General features: G+C 30.1%; 1 protein-coding gene across 3 annotated transcripts; it reads right to left on the bottom strand.

Annotated features, from left to right (window-relative positions):
* Window positions 1-8,112: 8,112 nt before the first annotated feature.
* LOC114406642 (transcription factor TGA2.3-like) lies at window positions 8,113-11,190 on the bottom strand. 3 transcript variants are annotated; one of them, XM_028369402.1, is made up of 6 exons: window positions 11,106-11,190; window positions 10,896-10,947; window positions 10,698-10,749; window positions 9,792-10,063; window positions 9,221-9,466; window positions 8,113-8,532 (listed from the first exon to the last, which is right to left on the bottom strand). In XM_028369402.1, exons 3-6 carry the CDS (start codon window positions 10,708-10,710, stop codon window positions 8,386-8,388), a joined length of 678 nt encoding a protein of 225 aa, XP_028225203.1. In that variant the 5' UTR covers window positions 10,711-10,749; window positions 10,896-10,947; window positions 11,106-11,190; the 3' UTR covers window positions 8,113-8,385. The 3 variants fall into 3 exon arrangements, with proteins under 3 accessions (XP_028225203.1, XP_028225205.1, XP_028225204.1); XM_028369404.1 differs by lacking the exon at window positions 11,106-11,190 and adding an exon at window positions 11,049-11,100; XM_028369403.1 differs by lacking the exon at window positions 11,106-11,190 and having other exon boundaries at window positions 10,896-11,030.
* Window positions 11,191-13,850: the final 2,660 nt, after the last annotated feature.

The following is a 13,850-nucleotide window of genomic DNA, read 5'->3' as shown; positions in this document are numbered from 1 at the left end:
CAATGAATTTAGAATTTATGCCTTTTTGCTTTTCATCCCAACAAATTCAAATTCCTAATGAAAAGAGGTTTATTCGCTACTTGGGATTGAATCATATGTTAAGTCATCAAGGAAAAATAAAAAATAAAGGAGTGGATTCAAATCAAGTTTTATTAATATTAATATATCGTAATATGATATGATATTTTGAATCACCCAATCAAGATTTGAAAATCAAAACAATTATCATTATACATATATGTTGGGGAGTAAAAAAAGATTAAAAGTGAAGAAATAAGAAAAATAATAATTTTTAAAAAGCAAGAGGGGTAATTAGAGAATTGTGAAATACGAGAGAATTAAAATATTAGATAATTAACAAAATTGAGAAGCAATATTAATTAAATTGATAAAAAATAATTTTATAAGTACATAAATAATAAAATTATTACAATAACCATATTTTTTTTTACATTCAATAAACTACCTTAAAGTTGTCAGCGCTAACCTAAATAAAAATCAATTTAACTAACCTTAAAAAAAAATTAAAATGCCACTTTAAAAAGTGTGAATTCGGATAAGTATTTAGCCGGGGATTTCAGAACACAAGTATGCTATCGGATGCAGAGGATTTTTTTCTCTAACGAAGACCCTTGATCGGAGAATCTTTGTCGATCACACATTTTTATTATATTTCGTTAAACTGTTTTTTTTCGTTTAATTTTTAATATAAAAATCTGAGGGTGACGTCACGAGAAGCGTGCTGAACGTAAACTTGCAATTTCCGGTTACGTTGACAAAAAAAAAAAACCTACCACGGGAGTTACCGGTATTTCCGGTATCGGAAAAAGATACTCTCCGTGTTTTTTCTTAATTTTTTCTATTACCACGATTTTGGAAAAGTAAATGTCACTCTTTATTTTCTTTATTTTTTTTAATAATACCACTCTTTATGGTGCGCAAGGCCACAACCTGTAAAGCTTGCATTCTTAACCGGCTCATTTTTTTTTTCAAGCATTCATTTGACTCTCTTAATCGATTATATGCTTAAGAGTCCAACTCAATCGGTCTCCTCCTAGACAAAACGCTTAGAATCCAATCGTCCATATCGTATCATCGATTAACGTCTTGCCTGAATGCATCACTAGACCCATAGCTCGCAAGCAATCATAATCATTTGTGATATGTGCTCGGGATTTGGTAGCAATAGACATATCAGATATGATAGATCCTCTCAGGAACATTAGATCGATCAGTTATGATGCATCCCTATATAAATCTCAACAATTAACCTAAAAAGGCAAATTATACTTTACACTTGAATGCTTTGGATTAGGTTTTCTTCCTCTATAGCACGTCTAGTTATAGGAATATTTTTCTAAAATCATAATAGTCAAAGAAAAAAAATGTAGAAGTCTAGAAGATCTAGAGCTTTATTAAAAAATAAAGATCTTGATCTTTGATAAGTGTTAGTTCATGTTTCAGTCTATAGATGTGATAAAAGGAAGATATTTTTTTATCATTTTGGGTGTTTCTGTAGAACAAAATACCACTTTGGGGGTTTAGATAATTATTTATCAAGCATGGGTGATACTAATTAAGGATCTAGATAACACCAGCCAAAGTAACATCACACTTGTGTAGCCAAAAAGAAGTGTCACCCTTTAGTGTACTTCTTATGTAAAATAGGTATTTAAAGTCAATTACACCCATGCTAAAAAATAAAAGTCAATGCTAAATACCAATTTTACATAATAGACATATCAAGTTGATACATCCTATTAATTACACATAGAATGACGTTATTTTGACTGGACTATCTAGATCCTAAATGACAAAAATTACACATACCTAATAAATAATTTTCTAAATCCCCAAGTGGTATTTTGTTCTAAAAAGCACCCAAAATCATAAAAAGAAAAGTTGATACCAATCATACCATCGACTCCCATGCTTATGCTTACAGGGGATGTGTATGTAATTTTTTTCTTTCTCTAATGATCACCTTTATTTTTCTTATAAGAGAATATTATTCTAGGAGGATAAAATTATCATGGGTACTAAAAAATTTATTTTAAGTATTTAATTATGATATGTAGAACACTCCATTATTTTTACATGTTTAGGATCCAATTAAAAAAAGTTCGTACAACTATTTGAAAATTTCGTAAAAATTTAGAGATCTGTCAAGTAATTAAACGCAAAAAGTATTAGAGCCCTTATACTTTAACATTTGATAAGACTAGTGACACGACTATTTTTTAATTTAACTAACCAAAATTTAAAAAATATAAATAAATACAAATAAGATTATATGAGGAATATATATATATAATTATTTTTACATGAATAAAAATATAAATAATTTATATTTAAGAAAAGTAATATATTTTAAAATTTTAATTTAATTAATTTAATTTTTCAAAGGGTGAGATATGGGAATGAAATTGAAATTTTAATATCAAGAGAAAACTTGAAAACTAATTAAAACTGAAATTTAGGAGAAAAAATAAATCTTTATCTAAATGAAAAAAATAAAATAATTATTAGTTTCAGATGTAAAAAAATGTTAAGAAGAAAACATGGTATAGAAGAGTACTATAATGATTATTAATTTTAGAGAATTTCAAAACATAAATACTAAGTAAAGATTGACTCAAAAACAAATCAGAAAGAAAAGTAATTGAGTAGAAAATGTTCTTATGTTCAACACGAAAACTCAAATTTATAGTATATTAATTAATAACTTATGTAACCTAAATATAAAAAGGGGTTGAGTTGTGATTTTAAAAAATTTTAAGCTTTTTTTTAGAAAATAAAGTTATTGTTTAAAGAATTTTGTCAAATAGATAATAAAATTCCGCAAACAACTTTTAAGACGATTAAAACAAACTTTGCAAGGAGAAACAAATATTAAGCAAAATCAAATTCAAACTTTAAGTCAATGTATGTGAAAGATAAATAAATAAAGAGATTTATATTGGTTCATCTCAGTCATAGAGATGATGTCCAATTCGTACCAAACCATCAAATTTTACTAACTTTTCAAAGTTACAAATATTCTTTCACGGTCACTTTTGACTCTACAAAACAAGTTTTGCCTCAAGCTTGATACAATCATGTATTTTTTTTTTGTTTTTATCAAGTCATAGCTAACTCTATACAAATCAAACAATTTTGTTGTGTTTGCACAATGACTATCTCTTAAGCATCTTATAGACGAATGTCAAATCTTAGCGCTTAGTCTTTTCTCTCAAGATGTGTTTGAGAGTTTTTTAGAACTATAAGAAAAATTTACAAAAAGCTTTTTACACAGAAAATTCAAATGATAGCATGTAGGTCTGTATGTTGATTTCTTCAAAGGTTCTGGAATTTATAAGTATTTATCTTCAAGTGTTTGTTGTCTCACAACGGATGATTTTCTTCACTTAAGCTTTTGCGTATGATGTATGTGGTCATTGGAGCATTTGAATTAAATGTACACCCTTCCTAATGTGGTGAAACCACTCTAATTGACTTTTGTGTAAGACACTTTAACAGAAAAATCACTTCCTTTTTATCAAAGCAAGTCTGTCGTAGTAAAGTGCATCTTTTGATGTTTAACACTTTTAGAACTTAAGCTTCATTTATTCTTTATAGGATTTGATAAATCTTGGAAAAATGTCTCTACAAAACAAATCTCAAACATAGAGAAATACATGAAGTCTTAAAATGTCATTATTTAATGCTTGTATCACATCATGGCTTAAACTTGCTTTCATCTGATAGCCCAAACGCAAGATCATGAAACATGGTTTGATATCGCATAAGACACAATTTTTAACTTTTGTATTTATTTGTATCCTATCAACATAATTAGGAGTCTTAATTTGTCTTAAAACATAAATGTTTTTTTGACTTAACACAACCAAAATTATATTTTTAAAATTATAATATTAAAAATTTACTAAATTTTCTATTATTCTTAATTCTTTTGAAGCAACTACTCCCTTCGTTCCTAAACATAAGTTTTTTTTTAAGTAATTCACACGCTTTAAGAAAGTTGGTTAATTTAGTTAGTAACATTAAATTTGTTAATAATTTATATTATTTTACCAAAATTACTCATTAGTTTATTGGACTCATAATCTCTCTTTGATTGTCTTCACACCTAATTAATTAGTTAATTAATGTGTGTTAATTTTCTTATCCAATGCTTATAGGAGAGATAATGTATTTATATTTTAAATATATGTTAAAAAGAGTCTTATAAAAATAGACAAATGAAATTGAAAAAGGAGTCTTATGTTTAGGGTCAAAGGGAGTAACTATTATTAATTTCGTCATCTCAATCAATCAATTTTAATAGGCTTAATTATCGATTAGGTTCTCAAATTATTTTAAATGGTTCAATTTGTTTCTTAAATTTTTAAAATGTTCAATTTGATCTTAAAGTTCTTAAAAATAAATCAATTTGGTCTTTAATTTTTTAAAAGGTTCAATTTGATCCTCAAGTTTATTATTTAAAAATGAATCAATTTGATCCTCAAATTATTTAGAATGATTCAATTTGGTCCTCAAGTTCTTAAAAATTTGAGGACCAAATTCATTCATTTTAAAAATTTGATAACCAAATTAATTTATTTTTTAAGAACTTGAGAAACAAATTGAACATTTAAAAAATTTGGGAACCAAATTGAATAATTTAAAATATTTTGTGGATCAAATTGATAATTAAACCTTATTTATATATATATATATATATATATATATATATATATATATATAGACACACAGATGAATTCTATTTAAAAATTATTTCATTCTCTTTGAAGTGGAATAGTATTAAGAAATTTTGTTTATTTGTGAACTTGTGAGAAGAAAGTGGGGTTAGGTAGTTTCCAACCCATTAAAAGAATGGAAGTGGTTGAAGCACTTCATAGAATACCATAAAAAGGACTAGGTAAAATTGTATTTTTGGTCCCCTAATTTATTCACGAATTGGATTCTCCTATTTTGTAAAAGCGTGCAATGTTGGTTCCGCATGTCATAATTGGGCGTTGACCGTTAGCAAGTAATGTTGACTGTCATGTTTCATGTTCTTATTGGATAATAACTATCACGTGTCATGTTCTGGTTAATCAATGAAAACAACAATGCATTTCATCTTTCATGACACGTGACAGTCATCATCTAATAAGAACGTGACACATGACAATCAACATTACTTGCTAATGGTCAACGTCCAATTGTGGAGATAAGAACGTGCGGGATTAAAAATACAATTTTACCTTTAAATTAAAATAAATAAGTACCTTAAAAATAAGATACATGAAAAATTTAAATAATAACCGATACTAATTTCCTACCATTATTTATTAAAGTGAAAAAACAAATAAAAAAAACTTTCTAGATTCATATAGTAGCAAAGTATTAATATGAATCAATATGCCTAATACTTCAACATCATTGCACTTAATGACTTAAACCTCACGTGACACACACCGCACTATCTGTATTACTGTATATATGCATGTAAACTTAGATTATATTATTGTCCATAAAAATGTTATAGGCTCCAAAGTGCATCTTACCCTATCAATAAAATCTAATTCAATTTATTGAATTGAATAGATGAGTTATTATAAACTCATACTGTTTTTTATTCCTACGCATAAAAAAAATATTTTCTCGTGAACACTTATAAAACACACACACCACGAAACAAGTTCAGTTTAGTTAGTAATGTCTTTCTAGTATACCAAAAGAGAACGTATAAATACATACACCATGGAGCCTTATGTGCAACCAACCACAAACCATTAAGCAGGAAATGAAACTAAGAGAGCTAAATACCCCCTCAAATAAAAGCTGATATCTGAAATACAATGAATAGCTATAACCTAAAAATACATATACACTATTTCTACATTTTTCTCTTGTAACATCCAATTTTTCGTAAATAAATTAAAAATATTTTTTAGTAAAAAAAATAATAAATAAAATTTTAAAAAATAATGAGATTTTTATAATTAAATAAATAAAAGAAAATAGTTGTATTAAAATAATGGTTTAAAAAATAAATATATATTTAATTTATTCATTTGATAAGGAATAAAATAAAGTTTATTTTTATAAACTGATAAAAATAAATAAATAAAATAAATAATAGATTATGAGTATTCTAACTATAAATAGAGATATGTTAGGTCAGTTTTCACACTGACGACGCCTCCTCTTTCTGGATTGTCGTGAAATTTGAGCACCAGGTTCAGAACTCATTTTTGAACATTCTCACCGTTAGGAATTTTGAAATCATGTCGGAGATGAGAGAAATACACTTCGCATCGTAGCCTTTTCTTTTCTCGTAGAAATCCAAAATTATCTCGGTAAAACTATGATACTGGATTTGTTAACCGTTGGATTGTTGTAAAATTTTAATATGTGGTTCTTGATTCAATTCCGCACAACTTCACCGTTTGGATTTGTTCACTAATATCCATGGAGAGAGAAAACAGAATCGCACGAAGATAGTATAAAATGGAGGCTTCAATCCTTTCTTCTCTCTGACGTTTGGGAACCCTATTAGAGCAATCAAAGGAAAAAAATTGAGGAATCTCAGGAACTTGTTAGAGATGCCACTATCGCTATTGAAAGACACGTGAGCCCACTTAGAGGTAAGGAATGAATTTGTCGCAATTGGAGTTAGAATGAACATGTGTGAGGATCCTTATAAAATTAAATTAGGTTTATTTTGAGATGTTTATTAAATTATAATTTTTCATTTATTATTATAAATACAATATTGATGTCTTTATGCAAATTGGTTGATAAAATAGAGTGATCTTGGTGTTTTTATTTTTTTATATCTATGATTTTGATTAATTGATTTTGGTATAATTGTGTGAAATTATTTGAGGAGTTTTACTCCCCATGTTGTGATAAAACTTTTTGTATCAATTGTTATATTGAGATTATGAAATGGTGATTTAAATTGTGTGTATGTGATAATTTGAACCTGTGATTAATGGTGAATAGATGTGTATTAAGATACACAATTTTAAGACCCTTTAAGGGTGGCAAGTATTGTGATGAGATCCACTGTGAGAACCCAATGAGTTAAAATGATTTTGAAATCAATTAAGTAGTTGTGTGTATTGCATAGTTCATAGGTAAAGTGCATATGATTCATGATGTGTGATAACGTGTTAATTGAGATTATACCATTGTGTTCATAGATAGAATCTGTGTACTAAAATGTTTTCTAGGTTGGACCTGAATCAGGAGGGAGAGGCCCTAACGGACTCTTCGGAGTGTAGACCTTGTGGGTCACCCGGTTTGAGTGTTTTTTTAAGCCTATGTTGATCCCATATGGTTGGAGCATTCTCGCAAAACACTGTGACCTGACTAGTCTCCCTATGATCTTACCTAGTGAGAGTGACCTGACTTGCTAGTGTGTGTGGTTTGTCTTGTTATGTACTCTTAGGTGCCCGACGTGGTTTTTCACTGACATGATACTACATTACATATAAGATTGAGTCTTAGTGTATATGTTGCATAACACTTGTGTATTGATCGATATTGATTGACTTGATGACATTGTGTTTTGATTCTTAAGTACGTGAATGTTGTGAAAATGAATGAAATGTGTTGTGTTGTGATGTGATTTTAGGCGACAAAATGGTGAAATAACGTGAGCTATGTTTAAGTAAGTTTTATTTTGTTTATATGATATTTATACTTACATGTTATCTTATTTCTCTCTATTAGTTAAGAATATGATAACTCATTCCTCATGTGTTATTTGTGTTTGGATCCTGTGATGATCTTGAACTTTGTGTTTGGGGGAGCAAATGACTAGGTGAATTGCTTTAAAGAACTTTGTGCTGAAGGACGTCAAGACATAATATTCTGATATGATGTGACATTGAGATATAAGTTTTCATATTATTTTTATGATGTTAGTTCATTTTATTTTACTTCACTAATTTAACAAAATATTTTTGTAAATTTTGACGGTCTTATTTCAAGCCAAATATATTTTTAATAAGTTATATTTGATAATAATGAAGTAAATATAAACCTTTTACCCACAGATTTATTTACCAATATATTTTATTTATTTATGTATATCTCGCAGTAGAGGGTGTCACATCAACAACTTCTATCTATCATACACCTATATAATCAAATTATTGAAACTATTTTAAAACCACAAAAGCTTAAAGAAAAATGTTGCACCACATCAGCAGAGTAGAAAAGTCATAGCATTTAATGCTTATAGCATCACAACTAGGCTTCAAGAGGAATTCATTGTCCAAAGACACCAGCTTCCATTGAACTCATTCAGAGCACAAGATTCAATAATCATCGGTGTTTAAGGGAGTCAGACATGAAAGAAGTCCACTAATGGGGCTGTGAAATGCTTCACTCCCTTGGCCTGGAAGGCCACAAAGAACCCAGCTCTCTCAGCCGTGAGAAATAATCACTGATGGCAAGAAGAGCACGAGCCGATTGCCTGGTCGTTAATATTTGAAGCATTACTTCTAATGTCCGCTGCCGCAGATTGTCAGCCTAGTAACACGAAAGAATGAGCTGAAGATTAATAATTTTGATGAGTGAATCCATCATGTCTGGAATAGTTTAGATTCAGTTTTTTGTGCATGCACATCATCAGTTGCTTTTAGGCTCTCATTTAAAGCATCTTCCACCTAAGGCAGGCAACTATGCAATAAACAGTTTTATATGTTCCATCATTCTAATCTCTATTTCTATTCACATTATTCTTTTTTTTTATATCATGGAGTTTGTCAATTAGTGGTGTTTGACACAGCATGCATGCAAGTGCAACAAGACAACACAACCTCCACAATCCACTCCAGTCATAGGCTAATCATTATCCTATTTATTTTATAGTCTGAGTCTTTTACAAAATAGACAATTCTTTTCGAAGCTGAAAAATAATCTCTCTTTTATTGAAAAGAAATTGCTTAAAAAAAAAGGGAAATTCCATGTAAACCTAACAAGTTATCAAGTTCAATTACATACTTGGTCAATGTAACATATAATAAGATTTGGCATGTCATTCTATTCATTAATATGATATGCCGACAAAATAAATTCCCATTGGGTGTTGATGTAAAATATTTTACAGTGAGAGTGCAAATAAATTAAACTCAGTTAATTCAAAGCTTCCTGAGTTCTCTTTATTTCAAAAAGATGGAAGTTGAGAAAACAGAATTAGACCGGAAAATGAGCGTACCTGGAGAAGAAACCCCTCAAGTGTACCAAGCTTTCCCATGGCCATAGTTATTTGACCCATGTTATTTGCCACATTTCCCGGGGAGCCTGATGAGCTGGGCGAACCATTAGCCAATGTCTCAGATACTGATTGCTGCAATGCATCCATCCCTTGGGAAAGAGCTTCTTCAGCCTGCTGGCATGATTGCTGAAAGCTGTAGATATCCATCTGTTGCTCGACTAAAGGCTCCAACTGACTTAGAAGAAGCTGCAACAGTTTCAATCCAATCTAAGACAGCATAACGTGATAAAAGTCTATGAACTTTAAAACTCAACATCAGAATCAATTATTGTAAACACAAAACGGTTAAAACTGATATTTCTTCAATTGGAAAGTTCCTAAACTATATCTTGAATTTAGGTTTCAATAATGTCAAGAAAAAAGGTCCTATCTATTTTGATTCTTTTGTTGCTTTTCTCACTTTATATTGTTGGGAAGCATGGAATGCAATCAATGTTCAACCAGATATTAGTGAAGCAATTTTCAAACCAGAAAAAACATTTACAAAACATAGATAAGAGAAACTTCTCACCTTGAAGAGTTCGGATGGCCGAAAGCCTCCAATCCACATGAAACACCTCTCAGCTGGAGTCTTCCACATTCCTGACAGAATCTGGCAAGAATCAGCTTTTGCTGCAATAGCTTTCAGCCTGAAGATATCATTAAACTGCGTCACGAAATTGTCAACAATGGTTCGAAGTTCAATATCTCCAGCATGAGAATTTATTGCAGTCCTTAGCTCATTGGTTTGTCTATTATGCTCTTCTAACCATCGTGCGTACTCTACATCAAATGCCATAGCGCCTGTACAACAAGATTATTAAATTGATTTAGCATTTGAAACAGAGCACAAACTTTTGCAAAACCCTGCCCATGACCATCCATGCTACTGAGTACCATGTTGTCAGAGTTCAAAAATCACATAATAGGCTTGCATCACTTATGATGCAATCAATCACAGCAAATAACACCAAGCTCTATGGTGTATCAGAAGAATGCAGTACTTCAGTGCCACTGAAATGATGCAAGATGCAACCAAATAACCAATGTTTGTCAATGAAAAATACGAACCAACGTAAATGGAATCCAACTTAGAGATGGTACTATATCTTTACAGGAACTTTGGTTTGTTTCACGAAAAAGAATAATATCAGAGAACTAGATGAAGCACTTAAATCAACCATAAATATTTTAGCATGTAGAAATTCCATGTTGGCTAGGGACAGCCTTTATCAGGTTTCTGCCAAATTGCCAATGCAAAATTTACATATACACTAATTTCGGGATGCACATATTGTTAATTGAATGTCAAACCAAGTGTCAATCGTTTTTGCACTGACTATGGATTATTATTATCAGCCTCAAAACATCCCCTAAAACTACTCCAATATGTTTAACCCTCAAAACATACAATCGGAGGTACACAATGTTTAAGTACCATTTCCATTCATTGACTGTGCCTGATCTCCAGTACTTGAAATAAATATTCCCTGGAAAAGATTAATAACCAAATTGTAACACATTAATGTAGTAATAAAATCCGACTAAAGAAAGATGAAAAAAAGGGGACTTGAAGGATAGCTGGATAGGTATCAAATTTTGAACGGAAACAATAAATATAAGTACAAAACCAAACCTGCTGGCGATATCAGTTTCAACCTACTGCTCTCTAGTTGTTGCACATATGCCTGAATAAATAGAAACAAGGATTTAAAAAAGAAGTTCAGAAATATTTATAAAACATGACAAGTTGTTGGGTCTCAATAATATGACATATTGAACAACTAACCAAGTTATATCACAATAATTTTCCAAGTTCATCTACAATTAACAGAAAAGGCCTTACCATTTTCCTCAGTCGGCTTTTCCTGGCAGCCTCACGATTTTGAGCAAGCCGTCTTAATGTCTGAATGAAAAATAAAAAAAGAAAAATTAATGCATAGTAACAAAAGGCTTGCTTATGCCATTTGAACACAATTACTGCATTTAACCTTTTGATTGGTCAATAAAAATAATAATGCATTTTATCTTTTATAGAATTGAAATCCAATCAGAACATAACATGTAACAGTCATTATTCAATAAAAATTTGATACGTATCAGTGAACATGTTATATTATTTCTTCTAATTTAATAGTTAATAATTTATTATTTTATATTAAAAATAAAATGAAAATTTTGACTATGAATAAATGTTTGTTTGCTTATGAGTTACGTCTTTCTGAATTTACATCATTCTAAAACTAGTAATTGTAGTTTTGATTGTAGTTTTGGGGGTTGATGTAGTTTGTGGACATGATTTCAAACACAAAAAACCATCAAGAAAATAATAATAATTCATCAATAAAACTATCAAGAAAATAATAGATCATTTTAAGAAAAATCATTCATTTCAATTGTTTTTCACTATAATTTTTACTATTGTTTTGCATTGAAAAGGACTAAAAATTAATCCTCGTTTATAAAATTAGAAACCAAAATGATCTATATGCCTTAAATTACAATAAAATGAGAATTTATTCAGAGATAAAAGATGTAATATTATTTTAATGAAACGTGATATATATTATAGTTCATTTATTTCTAGTGCATTCTCGATCAGCTTCTTTCGAATTCACTTTTGATTTTTGACTAGAATCCGATGCAAAGGGCAATAATGAAAGTTTTTATAATTTATTATTTTCAAAAGTATTTCTTTTAGGCAAGTGATGATTTCAAACACTTTGAAAGCATCCACATTTCTTGCCAAATAAACTTATGCTGATCCAATTCTCTTAACTTTGCGGAATTAGGATGCTTTCGTATTAAATACGAAAGAACTTATTATGACGATTTATAAATTAATACAAAGAGAATATGTTATGTTTCATCAAAAGAATACACCAAAAAAATGTTTCATCAAACAAATTGCTTGATGAATCCATGAATTCAGCACCAAGCGATTAGGTAATTAGTTTTTTTTTGTAACAATTAAATTATTAGTTTACTCCTCAAGCATGAAGTAATTATCAGATTTTTACTTCAGCAAAAAAAAAATTATTAGATTTTTATTTTGCTTTTCTTTCAGCTCTACTTGATCCATATGTATATTTGCGCATATAAGGTCAAAATAGCTTTCCGATTACGGTTTTACACAAACAGCGCCACTGCAAGAAAACACTTCATATACCTACAATTCGTTCTTCTGTGTTTATTTCCAAAACAAAAAAAATATGTATAAGATTATCTTTCTTAGATACAGTTTATCATATTCATTTAAATCATTATATGACATGTATATGATAGAGGAGTCTACGATAAGAAATACACTTAAAACAAATTGTGTACATGTCAAATTTCTTAATTAGGTGTTGTTTGTATTGTTTTTCCAATGAAAATGAAAGTTTTATGATAAAAAATTGCATTAAAAGTGGCTTCTATTCTACATTATTAATAACACAAAATTGTAAATTAAGAGTGGCTTTTCCAGCATCCTAAAGCCAACCAATTTGTCGTTTTGTTCTATTGGAACACAACACACACACATGCTGAACCCGTCCCTTTAAAGTTTCTGCACTACCCATTAATTTATAACTAAACTCATTCATCAGCTTCCAGTTCTACGGTTTCAGCTCTACATAAACTGATCCACGTAAGCCATACTTGAAAGATATGATAGAATATCTTTCAATACTGATACTGCACTCTAAGGATTGAGACAGTCGATGTGAGATTTGGGTGTTTCCTAATAAGAAGAAATTTGGACTTAACTCAACTCTAAAAGCTAACTCAAGGGATGAGGGAAAAAATATTTTTCTCTCCCTTTTCGTTAAGCATCATTAGCTTATATAAAAGATTACAATCTTAAAAATAAACTAAAAATAATGATAGAATATCTTATTTTATATTTTGATAATATATTCTATCAAATACAAACTGATTAGCTACGCTAGGAATACCGATATAATATCTTATCATATATTTTGATAATATATTCTATCAAATATAAACTGATTAGTTAAATTAACAATACTGATATAATATCTTATCATATATTCTATCACACCCCGTAGTCGAAGCGTGAGGTCGATGGACACAAACACTGAGACTGTCTCAAACTGGACCTAGGACCATTGTCACTATTTTTTTTTTTTCAGAATTCTTGTGATATCTAGACGGCTTCCCACATTGTTGTTGGTTTGAATGAGAGAAATTTGAGTCATAAATGGATTGTGAGGCAGCCACCATTGCCGATCCGGCTTCCTCAAGTGTGAACATCGACCGAGCTTGATAAAACGGAGGTTGATGATCACTCTGTTGAATTAACGTCCCTATACCTCGATATGCACTTGTGAGACCCGAAACAAGTTGAATGACGAGGCAACTCTTCGACAGACATTCTCCATTTCAAGAGTCATGGAGATATGGTTCCTTATATTGGAAACCACAAGAGATGAATGGAAAGAACTCTTATTGTCCGTCATGGCGGTGAGAAGAAGAAAAAATAAGAGAAGGAGGGAATGTAAGGTAAGGGAAGTGATTTGAGAGAGATAAGGTAAGAGAAGAGATTTGAGAGAGACAACAAGCAAAAAGGCTCACCGGGGTTTGAAAA

This window comes from Glycine soja, chromosome 3 (genome assembly GCF_004193775.1).
Source record: "Glycine soja cultivar W05 chromosome 3, ASM419377v2, whole genome shotgun sequence".
Lineage (NCBI taxonomy): Eukaryota > Viridiplantae > Streptophyta > Magnoliopsida > Fabales > Fabaceae > Glycine > Glycine soja.
This window is presented reverse-complemented; position numbering and strand designations above follow the sequence as displayed.

Excerpts from the sequence above, each read along its gene's own strand:
- LOC114406642 (XM_028369402.1), bottom strand. Across the intron at positions 9,467-9,791 it reads GGCCATCCGAACTCTTCAAG|CTTCTTCTAAGTCAGTTGGA; the intron begins GTGAGAAGTTTC and ends AAACTGTTGCAG. Across the intron at positions 8,533-9,220 it reads TTGAGGGGTTTCTTCTCCAG|GCTGACAATCTGCGGCAGCG; the intron begins GTACGCTCATTT and ends TCGTGTTACTAG.